General features: G+C 45.2%; 1 protein-coding gene across 5 annotated transcripts in view; it reads right to left on the bottom strand.

The window, feature by feature from the left end:
- The window catches only part of sec16a (SEC16 homolog A, endoplasmic reticulum export factor), an 80098-nt gene extending 65162 nt beyond the window's left edge, over positions 1–14936 (bottom strand). The window contains exons 1-3 of one of the 5 annotated variants that reach the window (XM_071351583.1): positions 14608–14924; positions 10184–12571; positions 9032–9559 (exon numbers count right to left, since the gene is read on the bottom strand). In XM_071351583.1, coding sequence (XP_071207684.1) covers positions 9032–9559; positions 10184–12496 — 2841 coding nt within the window. In that variant the 5' untranslated portion in view covers positions 12497–12571; positions 14608–14924. Of the gene's footprint in view, positions 1–9031; positions 12572–14607 lie in introns of all 5 variants that reach the window. The other 4 variants (XM_071351579.1, XM_071351578.1, XM_071351580.1 and 1 more) reach the window with 4 other exon arrangements.
- Between the last annotated feature and the right edge of the window lie 3589 nt (positions 14937–18525).

The following is an 18525-nucleotide window of genomic DNA, read 5'->3' as shown; positions in this document are numbered from 1 at the left end:
TCACTGGGCATCATTCACAAGTCATAGGCTTATATTGTCACCTATCACACTATTCTTGATTTAATCTTGTCTTTAAATATACTAAATAATATATGTGTGAAATTTGTTTTGATTTAGAATGGACCATTATCATTCACCTGTCTCGAAACAGGGGGGGAAAATATGTAATCCTTGCACTTAAATAGCGAATGGAGTACGCTTTTCCCGTAGTTAATTTTCATGCCAGCCAGGTAGGCTGTAATCCTGTTGTAAAGAGAAGAAATGTGCTTAAATTTAGGAAAGTTGAGAAATTAATATCGTAGGCCTAGCCTATAGAAAGCTGATGGAATACTCCTCTTTTTCATAGGGGTCATCACTCTGTTTTCTTGCACAATTGCATAGCCTATAGAAATGTTGCACAACATGAGCTCATGGGCTCTCATGAAGTGTTTGATTCGATTTTCAATTACATTTGCATTGATGTCAGACTGATTAGAGGGATAATAGTGCGTGGTACCAGTGCGTGGTACCAGGCAGTTAGCAAGTTTGGAAGGCTACTAATGACCATCAGCAACATCAGAGCTTGGAGAAGCCTAATTACCGTGACTAAATGGTCACGTGGAATTTGACTGCCATCATGACTCGCGACAGTGGGTGTGGCGGTAATTCGGTCACCGTTACAGCCCTAGTCCTGACTACAGCTCTGTCTTCTGTGGCAAAAGCAGTCTCGGCTGGTTGAAGCGGAGTGGGAAGGATAATTTTTAGTGTTTCAGTTTTCCATGAATCATCATAATCCATACAAAGAGTTTACAGTTAAAATGCCAAAATAGCTACATGTGCAAACGTTATCGTCTCAACTGTATCAAAAAGTAGTTTCCATTGCTAGCTATTGTTAGCTAGCCAGCCAAATGCAAACAGGTAACGTTATAGCCAGTTAGCTAGATGAGCTAGCTAGCTGAGCTGGTCAGTTGCATTCTGCTGTTAATGTTGATTGCTGATGTGCTAAACCATTCATGATGATAATCTTTTTCATGTTTGTCAGTTTGTCATGATTAACTAGCTAGCTACTGAAAATTGCTACTGTGGTGCGAATGCTAATCAAACTCCATGTTTTTAGGTATAGGGACACATGCTAAGTTGGCTAGGCAGCCATGATGAAATATTAGCTAAATAGCTAGCTAGCTATTGGATTATAGATTGAGGTCGTTTTTTTTGCACGTTCAACTAGCTGGCTAGCTAGCTGAATACCATTTACATCTAGCCAGCTAGTAAATATGAAGCTAAATATATACTGAACAAAAATATAAAAACGCATCATGTAGTGTTGGTTCCATGTTTCATGAGCTGAAATAAAAGGATCCAGAAATGTTCCATACGCACAAAAAGCTCTCAAATAGTGCACAAACTTGTTTACATCCCTGTTAGTGCGCATTTCTCCTTTGCCAAGATAATCCATCCACCTGACAGGTTTGGCATATCGAGAAGCTGATTAAACAGCATGATCATTACACAGATGCATATTGTGCTGCGGACAATAAAAAGCCACTCTAAATTGTGCAGTTTTGTCACACAACGCCACAGATTGGCATGCTGACCGCAGGAATGTCCACCAGAGCGGTTTCCAGATAATTGAATGTTAATTTCTCTACAATAAGCCGCCTCTAACATTGTTTAGAGAATTTGGCAGTACGTTCAACCGGCCTCACAACCGCAGACCACATGTAAAAACGCCAGCCCAGGACCTCCACATCTGGACAGCTAATGTAATTGAGGAGAATTTATATCTGTAAAAAAGCCCTTTTGTGGGGAAAAACTCATTCTGATTGGCTGGGCCTGGTTCCGGCTTCCAAATGGGTGGGCCTGGCTCCCAGGTGGGTGGGCCTATCCCCTCCCAAGCCCACTCATGGCTGCGCCCCATAGATTCGGGCCTAATTTATTTATTTAAATTGACTGATTTCCTTATATGAACTGTAACTCAGTAAAATCGTTGAAATTGTTGCGTTTATATTTTTGTTCAGTATAGATAGTTATCTTGTGTCTGCATTGTTTGGTTGGAAGCAGGTTGAGTGTGTACCAGAGGAGGCCGGTGGGAGGAGGTATAAGAGGACGGACTCAATGAATTGTCAGGAATGGAAAAAAATTGAACGTTATTCAAACACATGGAAACCACGTTTTTCCTCTGTTCCATTCCAGACGTTAGAATGAGCCCTTCCTCGTATAGCGCCTCATACTAACCTACACTGGTGTGTAAAGGGCATTTTAGTACAGCTGTAGCAGTCAACAGGCAACAACAAGCTATAGGGGATTAATTAATTCATGTTTTAACCTATTCTTCTGGAATTTGTCTTTCAGCATAAACCTGCTGTCACCACAAGTAGGAGATGAGCAAGGGAGAACAAGAAAAAAATACAGGTATTTTGTCTTTGTACTTTTAGCTTATTGCTTGAAATTGGGGGTCAATAAATGTTATTTTGTCATGCTAAGTTTCAATATTTGGTCTATTTTTGTTTGATTTCATCCTTTACAGCTTCTATTGTCTGTAGCCTGCTGGATATTGGTGGGAACTGGAATGCGCTGTTGAGCCAGAGCATCCCAAACCTGCTCAATGGGTGACGTCTGGTGAGTATGCAGGCCATGGAAGAACTGGACATTTTCAGCTTCCAGGATTTGTGTAAAGATCCTTGAGACATGGGGCCATGCATTATCATGCTGAAACATGAGGTTATGGCGGCGGATAAATGGCATGACAATGGGCCTCAGGATCTCGTCACGGTGTGCACTCTGTGCATTCAAATGGAGATCGATAAAATGCAATTGTGTACATTGTCCATAGGTTATGCCTGCCCATACCATAACCCCACAGCCACCATGGGCACTCTGTTCAAAGCGTTGACATCAGCAAACCGCTGGACAACAACACCTGCAATCTGTCCAGTACAGTTGAAACCGGGAAGAGCACACTTCTCTAGCATGCCAGTGGCCATCGAAGGTGAGCATTTGCCCACTGAAGTCAGTTATGACGCCGAACTGAAGTCAGGTTAAGACCCTGGTGAGGAAAATGAGCATGCAGATGAGCTTCCCTGAGACAATTCCTGACAGTTTGTGCAGAAATTCTTCGGTTGATCAAACCTACAGATTTATCAGCTTCCTGGTATGACATGGCGCCAGTTGAGATGGCTGCCGTTTTACAGACTTCTAACCAAATGTGCTATTGTGTGTGTTTCTGCCACAGTCTCATATGACCGAAAAGTGCTTCTGGATATCAGGGCAGCGATTACTCACCTCATACTGGACAAATATTTTTTTCTTTAACAAGTCGGATGCGAAAGATTTACTTCAGACATCCGACAAGGCCCAAATCCTCGTCATTCGCATGAGAAAGAGACATATCAGGGACGTAGTTCGGGGTGCCTTGTAAGGATCCGACGGCGAGTGGGTAATCTGCCTCTACCATCAGTCCTATTAGCCAACGTACAATCATTGGATAACAAAATAGATGAGTTACGTCCACGAATATCCTACCAATGGGACATTAAAAACTGGAATATCTTGTGTTTCATCGAGTTGTGGCAAAACGATGACATGGATAACATACAGGTGGCGAGGTTTACGCTGCATCAGCAAGATAGAACAGTTGCCTCCGGTAAGACAGGGGGTGGTCTGTGCACAAAATCGAATATTAAGGAAGTCTCGAGGTTTTACTCACCTGAGGTAGAGTATCTCATGATAAGCTGTAGACCACACTATTTACCAAGACAGTTTTTAATCTATATTTTTCGTAGCTGTCTATTTACCACCATAAACCGATGTTGGCACTAAGACCGCACTCAATGAGCTGCATAAGACCATAAGCAAACAGGAAAACACTCATCCAGAGGTGGCGATCCTAGTGGCTGGGGACTTTAATGCAGGGAAACTTTAATCCGTTTTACCTCATTTCTACCAGCATGTTAAATGTGCAACCAGAGGGAAAAAAACTCTAAACCACCTTTATGCCACATTCAGAGACGCATACAAAGCTCTCCCTCGCCCTCCATTTGGCAAATCTGACCATAATTCTATCCTCCTGATTCCCACTTAGAAGCAAAAACTAAAGCAGGAAGCACAAGTGACTCACTCAATAAGGAAGTGGTCAGATGAAGCAGATGCTAAGCTAAAGGACTGTTTTGCTACCACAGACTGGAATATGTTCCGGGATTCCTCCAATGGCATTGAGGAGTACACCACATCAGTCACTGGCTTCATCAATAAGTGCATTGATAACGTTGTTCCCACAGTGACCATACGTACATACCCCAACCAACTGGATTACAGGCAACATCCACACTGAGGTAAAGGGTACAGCTGCCTCTTTCAAGGAGCGGGACTCTAACCCGGAAGCTTATAAGAAATCCGGCTACACCCTCCAACAAACAGGCAAAGCATCAATACAGGACTAAGATTGAATTGTACTACACCGGCACCGACTGCAAACTATTACAGACTACAAAAGGGAAGCACAGCCGCGAGCTGCCCAGTGACACGAGCCAACCAGACGAGCTAAATTACTTCTATGCTCGCTTCGAGGCAAGCAAAACTGAAGCATGCATGGAAGGATTGTCTTGGCAAAGGAGAAATGCTAACTAACAAGGATGTAAACAAATTTGTGCACATCATTTGAGAGAAATAAGCTTTTGGTATATATGGAACATTTCTGGGATCTTTTCTTTCAGCTCATGAAATGTGAGATCAAACCATTTACTGTTGTGTTGATACAGTGCATTCGAAAAGTATTCAGACCACTTGACTTTTTCCACATTTTGTTACGTTACAGCCTTATACTAAAATGTATTTTAAAACTCCTCATTAATCTACACATAATACCCCAAAATGACAAAGCAAAAACAGGTTTTTAGAATTTTTTGTAAATGTATTAACAATAAAAACAGAAATAACTTATTTACAGTGGGGAGAACAAGTATTTGATACACTGCCGATTTTGCAGGTTTTCCTACTTACAAAGCATGTAGAGGTCTGTAATTTTTATCATAGGTACACTTCAACTATGAGAGACGGAATCTAAAACAAAAATCCAGAAAATCACATTGTATGATTTTTAAATAATTAATTTGCATTTTATTGCATGACATAAGTATTTGATACATCAGAAAAGCAGAACTTAATATTTGGTACAGAAACCTTTGTTTGCAATTACAGAGGTCATACGTTTCCTGTAGTTCTTGACCAGGTTTGCACACACTGCAGCAGGGATTTTGGCCCACTCCTCCATACAGACCTTCTCCAGATCCTTCAGGTTTCGGGGCTGTCGCTGGGCAATACGGACTTTCAGCTCCCTCCAAAGATTTTCTATTGGGTTCAGGTCTGGAGACTGGCTAGGCCACTCCAGGACCTTGAGATGCTTCTTACGGAGCCACTCCTTTGTTGCCCTGGCTGTGTGTTTCGGGTCGTTGTCATGCTGGAAGACCCAGCCACGACCCATCTTCAATGCTCTTACTGAGGGTAGGAGGTTGTTGGCCAAGATCTCGCGATGCATGGCCCCATCCATCCTCCCCTCAATACGGTGCAGTCGTCCTGTCCCCTTTGCAGATAGCATCCCCAAAGAATGATGTTTCCACCTCCATGCTTCACGGTTGGGATGGTGTTCTTGGGGTTGTACTCATCCTTCTTCCTCCTCCAAACACGGCGAGTGGAGTTTAGACCAAAAAGCTCTATTTTTGTCTCATCAGACCACATGACCTTCTCCCATTCCTCCTCTGGATCATCCAGATGGTCATTGGCAAACTTCAGACGGGCCTGGACATGCGCTGGCTTGAGCAGGGGGACCTTGCGTGCGCTGCAGGATTTTAATCCATGACGGCGTAGTGTGTTACTAATGGTTTTCTTTGAGACTGTGGTCCCAGCTCTCTTCAGGTCATTGACCAGGTCCTGCTGTGTAGTTCTGGGCTGATCCCTCACCTTCCTCATGATCATTGATGCCCCACGAGGTGAGATCTTGCATGGAGCCCCAGACCGAGGGTGATTGACCGTCATCTTGAACTTCTTCCATTTTCTAATAATTGCGCCAACAGTTGTTGCCTTCTCACCAAGCTGCCTGCCTATTGTCCTGTAGCCCATCCCAGCCTTGTGCAGGCCTACAATTTTTTCCCTGATGTCCTTACACAGCTCTCTGGTCTTGGCCATTGTGGAGAGGTTGGAGTCTGTTTGATTGAGTGTGTGGACAGGTGTCTTTTATACAGGTAACGAGTTCAAACAGGTGCAGTTAATACAGGTAATGAGTGGAGAACAGCAGGGCTTCTTAAAGAAAAACTAACAGGTCTGTGAGAGCCGGAATTCTTACTGGTTGGTAGGTGATCAAATACTTATGTCATGCAATAAAATGCAAATTAATTACTTAAAAATCATACAATGTGATTTTCTGGATTTTTGTTTTAGATTCCGTCTCTCATAGTTGAAGTGTACCTATGATAAAAATTACAGACCTCTACATGCTTTGTAAGTAGGAAAACCTGCAAAATCGGCAGTGTATCAAATACTTGTTCTCCCCACTGTATATATCCCAGAGTTGACAGTGCATGTCAGAGCAAAAACCAGGCCATGAGTTCGAAGGAATTGTCTGTAGAGATTCGAGACAGGATTGTGTCGAGGCACAGCTCTGGGGAAGGGCACCAAAACATTTCTTCAGTATAGAAGGCCCCCCAAGAACACAGTGGCCTCCATCATTCTTAAATTGAAGAAGCTTGGAACCACCAAAACCCTTCCTAGAGCTGGCTGCCCGGCCAAACTGAGCAATTGGGGGAGAAGGGCCTCGGTCAGGGAGGTGACCAAGAACCCAATGGTCACTCTGACAGAGCTCTAGAGTTACTCTGTGGAGATGGGAGAACCTTCCAGAAGGACAAACATCTCTGCAGAACTCCACCAATCAGGCTTTTATGGTAAAGTGGCCAGACGAAAACCACTCCTCAGTAAAAGGCACATAACAGCCCACTTGGAGTTTGCCAAAAGGCACTTGAAGGACTCTTAGACCATGAGAAACAATATTTTATGTGTCACGAATGGAGGAAACCTGGCACCATCCATACGCTGAAGCATGGTGGTGACAGCATCATGATGTGGGGATGTTTTTCAGCGACAGGGACTGGGAGAGTAGTCAGGATCGAGGGAAAGATAGATCCTTGATAAAAACCTGCTCCTTAGCGCTCAGGACCTCAAACTTGGGCGAAGGTTCACCTACCAACAGGACAACGACCTTAAGCACACAGCCAAGACAATGCAGGAGTGGCTTCGACACAAGTCTCAATGTCCCAGCCAGAGCCCGGACTCCATCGAACATCTATGGAGAGACCTGAAAAAAAGCTCTGCAGCGACGCTCCCCAGCCAACCTGACAGCGCTTGAGAGGATATGCAGATAATGGGTAACTCCCCAAATACAGGTGTGCCAAGCTTGTAGCGTCATACCCAAGAACACTCGAGGCTATAATCGCTGCCCAAGGTGTTTCAACAAAGTACTGTGTAAAGGGTCTGATTAATTATGTAAATGTTTTTTCAGGTACATTTTTTATTCATTTGCAAACATTTTTAAAAACCTGTTTTTGCTTTGTCATTATGGGGTATTGGGTGTAGATTAATTAGGAAAAACATGATTTAATCAATTTTAGAATAAGGCTGCAATGTAACAAATTGTGTTAAAAGTACTGAGTACTTTCCAAATGCACTGTATTTTTGTTCAGTATATTTTTGAGAAGATCCGGGCTTTTGCAATGAAAAGGCCATGGACAGTACATGTCCTGCTCTAAAGGGCTGGACAGAAATATGTTCTCAGGCTAGATTCCTTTGTTCATATCATTACCTGAACCAAAGTCACTCAAATAATCTTATGATACAGACCTAGGTAGTGTTTTTACCTAAGCCTTTGTTTTTTAAGTTTTTCCTAATTGTAGGCTACTACCTTTAGTTAATAAAGTATTTTAATGTTGAAATATTTTCTTTGTTTTTTAAGTACTTACAATGTGAATTCTTTAAGAGAATGTAGTCTAAAGCTTTAGACTACAGGGTATGAACGACGCTAAATGGGTGTACACAAAGAGCAGCACTGTAGCTGTTCAATGTGAAAGGTTATCTTTATTATACAATAGGCAATGTAATACTGTTAATGGTTTGCCTAATGGAGGAACTTGGTGAGCTAATGTTCAGAAAATCCAATTTGGCAAAAGTATTCCTTTTGTAAATATTAGTGCTGAGCGATTAGTGCTTTTTGAGGTTGGTTCGGTTTCGGTTCGATTATTAAAAAAATAACATTTCAATTTCGATAAAACTTAACATTAAATGCACTATGCATTATGTGGGTTGAATGCTGTAACAGAATAAAACAATGAATAAAAGTCTGATTACCGCTTATCACTTATTTACCATAATTAATTCACATTACTTTAATAAAATAATTCAGTTGTGTACATTTCATTTGATGACTATTACTTCATTCCAAGTCATCATCTCATCTCTATAGAGCTACTGCATATGATATCTGTTACATCCGAGAAGTTAGCATTATTAGTGAATGTGCATGGTTCTGGTTAAACTTGTAACAGAACGTTTGAAAGACATAAGTGATTAAACTATTTTGATAAAATAATATAATGATTAGTGGGTCTCAATGTTGTGGTAGGCTTATATTTAGCCTAGGTATAATTTCACAAGCCCTGAATTCATTAGATTACTCCTGACTGTTTGAAATGCAGTGTACTTAACGTTTATTTGTGCAAGAAATCTTATTTAGAGAAAACGTAAAAATTCCGATAAATATTGTGAATCGCTCATAAGTTTGAAAAAAAGATAGATATGATTTTTAGGCCATATCACCCAGACCTACAGAGTACTCCCCCACCCTAAACTCCATTACATCCCACAGGCAAATTAAACCATACAAATACTGTAGCTTCACTCCACAATAGTTTATTGTGAAATATACGGTCTCAAGAGAACCAGATACCTTAGACCTGTGATTCAACATATAACCTGCTGCAAGCAACACTAATTGACTAGTGAGTATGTGTACCTGATAATACTGCTGTGCTCTGGGGTCCACAGGTGCGGGTGGGTACTGAGCAGGAAGATATGATCCTCTGCCATCTGGGTACTCCGGGTAGGCACCTCCGTAGTATCCCCCATACACCTGCCCTGGAGGAGGTGGGCCGTACCCCAGCTGGCTTCCCAGAGACGAGGGAGGTCGCTGTGGGTCTGTAGGGGCTGGCTGGGCTGGAGGAACCCCGGTTCCTGGTGGAGGGGGGTTGGCTAGAGGCACATGTCCCCGAGGTCCAGGGTAAGCCGCAGAGGGGGTGGGTGCATTCCCCGTGGCAGGACCCTGCATTGGGGGTGGGTACTGCTCTTGCGGTGGTGGTGCTCCACTGAGAGGGGCTGCAGGGTCATCTCCTTGGCCTTGGTGACCAGGCTGGGGCACAATGGGTGGCTCAGAGGGTGGTTGTTGGGTGTTTGGGGCCACTGGGGGGGACATGGGTTCGGCAGGTATCTGTGTTGTGGAGGCGTCCTCGTTGCCTCTACCCACCTGCTGAGCATCTTTGGTGACCTGCAGGTAAAACCCAGGAGCGTTACTCGCCAGGGGCGGGCCCTGCTGGAGGGAGAGAGGTGGCAGCCCTGCGGCTTGGTTTGGGATCTGAGATTGGTGCATAGAAAAATCAAGCAGCTCGTAATTTGAGAGCTGATTATAATTGGCGGCACCAGGAGCAGCAGGAAGAGGAGCCTGCAAATTAACAGGTAGAGAAGAATGGTTGTTTCCGCACATTGATTGGACCTTTGAGAGAGGGGACCGAGCAGGCTGGGACAGGGATGGTGGGGGCGTGATCTCTGGTTTAACCCCTTCCCTGTCATCCCAAACAAGATTGAGGGGGCTCTGGCTAGAGGCGGCGCTGAAGCTCATTGGTGTAGGGGTAAATAATGGGTTCTGATTGGAGCGCAAGGGAGGACCGGGCTGTGCGGCACTGGCCCCTTGAGCCTGCGAGGGCGGCCTCACAGGTACTGTGGCCTCCCTGGGGCTGATCTGATTGGCTGCGAATGCAGGGTTACTGGGAGGAATCACACTGTAATTGGAGGTGGGTGGGGCAATCAACACGGGCTGGTGAAGCGATTCAGACACCAGGAGAGAGGCATAGCCCAGATTGGGCTGCGAGTCAGACGTGTCCCCCTCACTCACCTTAGGAGGGTTCTCCAGGTTCTCCGAGGGGTGCTGGGAGGGCGGAGGGGCGCATTGAGGGGGCTGAAGGTCCAGGGAGCCATCCTCGGGGGGCTGGATGACCTCGGCACTGGGCTCTCGCAGTGGGGCAAGGACCGGAGGGGCAGCGGGGACCAGCAGGATGTTGGTTCCCAGGCTAGCGGGGTCATGTTGGGCCCACAGGGTGGTGGCAGGGCTCTCACAGGGCCGGTGGGCCACATGAGCCCGGGACGAGGGCCTGGAGTGGGAGTGACTCAGAGGGTATGCAAGAGGAGGTGCTCCAGCTCCATCCCCAGCTTGAGTGTGCCCTGTAGCTGCTCCGTAGACATTCTCAAGGTTGTCTGGAGGCTGCTCCAGGTTCCCAGGCAGAGAGTCAGAGCCCCTCTCCGCCACCATCCGGGCACGGTCCACCTCCGCCGGGCGCACTGCGACACTGTGTGAGCGCACAGGCTCAAAGGAGGAGTTGGCACTAGCCTGGAAAATGCCGGTGGGTTTGGGAGGACTGGGCGTAGGGGGTTGGCTGTGGCACATTCTCTCCGGGATGCTCTGGTAAGCAGCGGCCATATTCCCGGCCGGAGAGGTGTCAATCTGCTCAAAGTAGCCTCCGGCAGCGGCTGAGGAGAATGCGTCCTCTGAGGGACGAGGGCTCTCCTGCTGGATGAAGGTGCCCACCACTCCTTGGTGCCGGCGTGGAACTGTACCAGTGCCGCTGCCGTGGCTCAAGTTGCTGTAGCTCGAGGACACGCTGGCAGAACGTATGGGCCGGGGGACAGAGTCGGGGGTCTCCAGATTGGGGCCTGCCTCGTAGCAATCTCCCCCGTGGGCGGCTGCTGCAGCAGGGCTGTTCTGGTGCTCGCTGGGTAGGACCTCCTGGTTGGGCACACACTCCAGGTTCTCCACATGGTCAAACTGGGCCTCAGCAGGTTTCTGCTGGATGGGTTTGCCAGCTCCAGGAAAGTTACCATCGTTCATGTAGGTTAATGATTGGCCAGCTTGTGGGGGGGGCCCACGGTAACTGTGGGTGGCCTCTGCACCTGCCACCGGGTTGGGTTGGGGTTGAGGGGATGACATCTGCTGGTGATTATGGGAGGGCTGGAAGTCCTGGAGACCATTCACTGCTCCGGCTCCCTCTCCGGCGAGGGTCTCCTCGTTCTCCACGTCGTTTCCTTTGAAAAACATGGAGATGGTGCCGTCTGGGATGAAGGGGACCGGCGCTGGGCCAGGGGTTGATGCATGGTAAGTTCCATAGTGGGATCCATGGTGAGACCCGGCCGAGTCGTGCCGATAGTGAGATCTGGCTGAGTCGGGCCGAGCCAGGCCAGGACCAGCACCCATCTGGTGGTAGACCAGGTCCTGGGGGTGCTGGTTGAACCAGGAGTCCAGGGTGGCTGAGCTCTGGCTGAAGTAGGTCTGAGCCTGAAAATGGGCGTTGTGTTGCTGGGGTGTGTTCGCACCTGCCAGGTCAGGCCACTGGGAGCTAGTTGGCCTGTCTGGGTGCTGAGGAGGTGGTTGGGGCTGGTGTTGCTGCTGGGGGTGTGTTGGAGGGGTGCTGTGGGGCAAGGGTGTGTGTGGAGATATCTGGGACTGGGGAGCGGCATTACAAACCTGGGGTAGAGGATCACTAGTGGGTTGGAAATAGTTCTGAACCGACGGGGGGCGGCTCCCATGGTCGGGCACCCACTGAGACAAAACGGGAGGCACAGGCTTAAAGAGCATCGCCTGAGGGTGATGGTCTCCTCCGTGGTCCTGGCCATAAGGCGCTTGGCCAGACATAGGGGCTGAGGCCATGGGAAGGTGTCCTGGGGTCATCGAGGGTGCTGGCTCCCTAGAGTTAAAATAGCCCTGCTCTGCACTTGGTGGTGCATGGCCTGGCGGGCCAGGTAGCTGTCCAGGAAAAGGGACAGGGGACGCAGTACCGTGAGGGGTTAAGATGCTTACCCCTGGGGTAGAGGGCGGTGGTGGGCCAAGGGGCACAGCCCCAGCCTGTGCACTATCCAGTGGTTGTGGTTGGTGCAGCCCCTGACCCATGCCAGCCTGGTGGTACATACTGGGAGGCGGGGCTTGCATAGGCAGAGGGCTGCTATTGGGTGGCGGCGGGTGACCACCTGTAGCCATAGGAGGAGGGGCTTGCCTGCCAAATGCGAAGGGGTCTGTCATGGGCTGGGCAGGTAGTCCCGCCATGACCGCTGCTCCTGTATGCTTGTGGGGCCTTGTCCTCCGGAAGGCATTGGGCCCAACGCTGGCAGGAGGGGGGCCGGATGCACCAGGGGGGCCGGTCCGAGGAGGGGGCTGCATGGCTGCAGTTCTGACAGGTCCAAGGACCAGGCCACTCGATAGTGACGTCACTGAAGAGGTTGAGCTCAGACTTGGCTGTAGGGAGAAGAGAGAAAACAGTAGGGTTATTACTGTGCTTTTGTTGGACTGACCCACCACACCCATATTTGCTCCAAGCTATGTACCTAACCATCTTGTACAGCGTGGCAGTTCTAATGTAAGCCTGATAACAGGCTAAAGATTCTAGAAGATTGTGGAGCTCCAGAACAAAAGCATTGAATTCCAGAACACAAGCACCCCACTTTCCTTGACCAACAGGATTGCATTTGTTACATCCGATTCTCTGCAGCACCCTGAAGTCCATTCTAGCAATTTGGCCATATTTCTGCTAGTGTACAGGAAATGCAGAAATTCCTGAGTAGCTTAAGGATTTAAGGAGGATAAACCTTTTACACCCGCTTATCCACACAAACAGACCAAGATATTTATTTGTGTATAGGTGAAGTTGTGTATGTGCGGTATCTCACTGTACCGTGTAGCTCAGTTGTTGGAGCATGGCGCTTGCCATTCCAGGGTTGTGAGTTCAATTCCCCAGTGCAAAAAAGTAATGAAAATGTATTCACTCACTATTGTATGTCGCTGTGGATAAGAGCGTGTGCTAAATGACAAAAATGTATCTCCAACAACCGCTTGACTTCATCAAGGCAAACTGAGCATATTTAAAAGGCTTTTGTGGTGAGTGTGCTACATCCTAAAAGCAAATTGTGTGGCAGCGATAAAGACTGCTAATCTCGCATTGAACTTTGGAGTTATGGTCATTTTCACAACAGGAAAATAAAGCATTTTACAACATCCAGAGCCATGTTAGCTATGCATATGAGCAAATAATACCTAATTAATTAGATTTTCCACAGACCTATACTAAGGGAATTTCAGAACACTCATGAATCCTTATATTCCAAACATTACTGAGAGAGGAGCGTGTTGCGTTGGGATATCTACTGCCACTATATGTCTGTTTGTCATAATATGACACTTGTCACTGAGGGAGCATGGCGAGGGGTTTGCTGACATAAGCAGCTGAAATGTCAGTATGCAAGAGGATTAGCGAACGGAACTCTGATCGGCCAGATCTAGCTAGCTTTTGTTGGACGACCACTTTGCGCCTTGTATGCGCCACTGCTGTCACGACCTAGAAGGCAATCGTAGCTATATAGCTTGTTCCAGTCGCTGGGTTTCATCATGAAAGCTAGGTAGGATCCTAGCTTGCTCGCTTCCATGGATTAAACATCAAGGACGACAGACGGCAAATTTCAATTTGGAGACATCGTAGATAAATATTGCATAACGACGTTAGCAATAGGTTATGAAAGCGGAAAAGGACCCTAGAGCTTTTGTGCTAAGCGTCAGTGCTATCCGGAATCCTTGGGACGTCCCTACCAATTTTAAATGTCAACTTCAATGGGATAGGGACGTCCCAAGGATCCCGGTTAGTACCGGGATGTGTCAAGTGTCAACGTCAAACTGAGCTGCATTCTAGCTAGCCAACTAGGCTACCACTATGAAATAGATAGCAACAAGCTAACTGCAATAAAATATAGTTAGCTAGCTAAAGTACTGTCCTATCCTTGACAAACCACCAGGTTACATCCTTCGGACAACGTGTCCAATGTTAGTTAGCTATTTAACAACACAACTTCGTGAGTGAATAATTTTGATAGTCCGTACAGCTACCGGACATTGGCGTCTACAGAAGCTAGCTACCTACCTAACGTTAGCTATCCAATTTAGCTAACGTTAGTTAACTGATTTATTGCAGCCAACATTTGTTCACAGATTGAGAGAGCAGCACATCAAATGGATGACACAAAACGTGTTGATTAACTTAGATAACATACAGAATATTACAGGATTGGATGTGTAGCATCAATACGCTGTTATTACAAGACTTAGCTACAAATCCGGTATCAGGAACTTCGGATATAGCTAGCTATAGCCTTTTCACGATTTACTTGATGACTGACAGGTAAGTTATAGCTAGCCAACATGTACTTAAATAGCGAATTATTTCTACAATACTCTGAATACCAAAATACTGACCATTAGTCCTTACGAACAACACATTATCTTACCTCTTTACGATAAAATAAAAGATGAAATGAAGGATTAAATAGGAAGTTCTTACAAATGTACAGGACAGTGAGGCTGAAACACAGCCGCCATATTCGATAAACACATCCTACTAGGCTACGTGTATGCTACCAGCAACGTCACTCTTGTGCCACGTTCAAAACAACTAGGAATTAAAAAATCTCCGACTTCAGTGCGTTCAAAACAACTAGGAACTCTGAAAAAAAACGAGTCCGTCTGGGAAAATTCGATTTGAACGGTCATCCAAGTCATAATTCCAACTCCGGAACTCGAGCATCTTTCTAGAGCTCCGACCTCAAGATCGCTGATGTCATGATTTGACCTTGTATTTTTCGGAGTTCCAGTTGTTTTGAATGCGGCATAATAACAAACACAGTTGCCTCAAGGGGGCAGGGTTCCGGTCTAGAATCACGGTTTCGACTGATCCTACAGTCTTGCTTCTTTACTGCAGTTTAACTGAAGCCCGGCCCAGAAAGACAATAGAGCCCCACAGTGGAGGTGTCATAATACTCATGAAAACCTAGTGGTCAAGCGAAAATGGTTCCAAACGTTTTTCCACCATTAATTGTCCCGAATGGGGTTTTAGAAACACTTAAAATAAGGGCTGTGTTTCGTGTAAGCTTCCCCTGGAGTGACGATTTGATAGCAAAGTAAATCTCTTTCGGACAAGGTGACTTTTATCAATATATTCAGCTCTATTTACTCAAAGATTAGAAAATGAAAATTATCATCAAAATAGAAATCATGCAAAACTACAAATCCCTGCAAGCTCCTGCACATAATCTCTAGCTGACACCTTTGCAAACAGGTATTGTGTCAATTTAAAACCAGCAGAAGACTGTTCACAGAATTGTCCATTTTAAGAAATGTAGCCAATTTATTCATTACTACATTTACCTAACATTAGATAGTTAATCCAGAGGTTCTTAGCCTTGTACTACATTTACCTAACATTAGATAGTTAATCCAGAGGTTCTTAGCCTTGCCTCGATATAGCAGTCTAGTCCAGATCATCATTGTAGTTCTTTATGATAGCCACATTAGCAGTGAATTAGCATTTCATTTTTGGGGGGTAAATAGAGGCAAATATATTGCTATATATTCCCGTATGGGAAATATGAATGGTGGAAAAACGAGTGGAACCATTTCCCTGTTTGACCACTTGGTTTTATGGGTATTAACTCATACTATGGCACTCTATTTTCATAGATAGCCACATCACCCGATTAGTATACAAACAGGGATGGGCAAAAATGTAAAAATACAATGAGAAAATACAGATACAAAATACCATAAAGAAATGTATTAACATAAACTACAAAATACATGTATTTTGTATTTTAAAATACAAAAATGTATTTGCAAGTAGCCGGCCTGAACAGCAACAACATTCTCAGTAACGGTTATGAAAACGTTTTACTAGTTATTGTAGTATAAAGGACCGCGCACTTCATCTGAAAGGAGTTACGGTCTTGAAGCTACTGATGAGTTGTGATCTAAAGTCTGTTAATAAACCTTGTTATTTTATATTTTAAGTTATGTTTCACTAGTCATCTATATACCCACCTAGTCAACTAGTCCTCCGGTCATAAGAAACTACAACATGTTATCAGAAGATGGTCCGGTTTCATCACTTTGTCAAGCACAATCAACAGAGCTAGCATGAAAATGGCGCCAAACCGAAGTTGAGAGTGAGCTAGCTTACTGAATTCTCCTCAGAGCTAGCAGCAAGTGTGACAGCGCAAAGTTACTGACGACAACCAATGAGTTTTAATCAGTCAGTAAAAGTGATCCTAAATACTGAAGATGTACTTCAAGTTACCACTAGGGCTGTTACAGGTGACCATATTACTGCCACACCAGCGGTTACAAGTCATGATGGCAGTCAAATTCCACGTGACCATTTAGTCACGGTAATTAGGCTTCTCCAAGCTCTGATGCTGTTGATGGTCATTTGTAGCCTACCAAACTTGCTAACTGCCAGGTACTCAGCACTCTATTGTCCCTCTAATCACTCTGACATCAATGTAAATGTTATCGAAAATCTAATCAAACACTTCATGAGAGCCCATGAGCTCATGTTGTGCAACATTTCTATAGGCTATGCAATTGTGCAAGAAAACAGAGTGATGACCCCTATGAAAAAGAGGTGTAATTCCATCAGCTTTCTATAGGCTAGGCCTACTATATTAATTTCTCAACTTTCCTAAATTTAAGCACATTTCTTCTCTTTACAACAGGATTACAGCCTACCTGGCTGGCATGAAAATGAACTACGGGAAAAGCGTACTCCATTCGCTATTTAAGTGCAAGGATTACATATATTTTTTCCGAGACAGGTGAATGATAATGGTCCATTCTAAATCAAATCAAATTTCACACATATATTATTTAGTATATTTAAAGACAAGATTAAATCAAGAATAGTGTGATGGGTGACAATATTAGCCTATCACTTATTTATTTATTTATTTGTTTACCCCCTTTTTTCTCCCCAATTTCATGGTATCCAATTGTTAGTAGTCACTGTTTTGTCTCATCGCTACAACTCCCGTACGAGCTCGGGAGAGACGAAGGTCGAGAGCCATGCGTCCTCCGAAACACAACCCAACCAAGCCGCACTGCTTCTTAACATAGCAAGCATCCAACCCGGAAGCCAGCCGCACCAATATGTCGGAGGAAACACTGTGCCCGCCTGCCACAGGAGTTGCTAGTGCGCGATGAGACAAGGATATCCCTACCGGCCAAACCCTCCCTAACCCGGACGACGCTAGGCCATTTGTGCGTCGCCCCATGGACCTCCCGGTCGCGGCCGGCTGCGACAGAGCCTGGGCTCGAACCCAGAGTCTCTGGTGGTACAGCTAGCACTGCGATGCAGTGAGCCTATCACTAATTAATGATAAATGATCACTTGTGAATGATGCCCAGTTTAAGGCATGCCATTTTTTGCGACTTTTTCAAATCATAGTTGCACACCTCATGTAGCCTAGCCCATACGCCTATATGTTTTGATAAGGTTTGCATCCAACACTAAAGTGGACAGATAACTTCTAAAAATGAAGCACATTAATCCGCTTTACAATGGGTGTAGAGCCCAACTGGCACCGAAGATGTGGATGTCGATTATGACAGCCCCCCGCACCTCTCTGATTCAGAGGAGTTGGGTTAAATGTGGAAGACACATTTCAGTTGAAATATTTCAGTTGTACAACTGACTATGTATCCCCCTTTCCCCTTACACATTGTGTGAGTTTAAAGTTTGGGGAAGATAATTTTCGCAATACAAATGCACCTTTATGATAAAAGCATTACATGCATAATCGCATTTGCTGTCACTTTTGAGAATGGTGTTTTCCGCTAATGGAGTATTCATGGTTATAGCCTACTGCCCTGTGGGCATTGCTGCACTCATAATGGGAAGAAATAGCCTAATAGTTTGTCAACATTTTAAGCTAAACTTTCTGATCTGTTGCATCAGGCTCATTGCTTAAAACAGTTTTTTTGATGCTAGTGTTTGTATTAATTTGGGATCTATCGCATCCCACAGCTGTCCCAGACTATGTTTGGAATATATATTTCTCGCACAGAATAGGTAAACATTTGTACAATGGGGGATAGTATATTGACATAGGCTAGTGCTTTTACTGTTCTTAGCTGACGAAAAGTAAATGTGGATAGTACTTCCAATATCTTCAATATGCACCTTGGAATTGCGCATGCAGCTGGGAGAAGGGAATTATAATTATTATTTTCAGCCCAAGGGCACAACGGCCACTGGCCGAAAAAGTAGCATGGATTTTTTAGGGAGGCCGCAGCCGGAAATTTGAGGCATTATCAAGTGCTTGTCAAATTGTGAATGAGTAGACTGATGAAGTGTGTACAGCCTGCGCAAAAAAACA

This window comes from Salvelinus alpinus, chromosome 18 (genome assembly GCF_045679555.1).
Source record: "Salvelinus alpinus chromosome 18, SLU_Salpinus.1, whole genome shotgun sequence".
NCBI classification, from domain to species: domain Eukaryota; kingdom Metazoa; phylum Chordata; class Actinopteri; order Salmoniformes; family Salmonidae; genus Salvelinus; species Salvelinus alpinus.
This window is presented reverse-complemented; position numbering and strand designations above follow the sequence as displayed.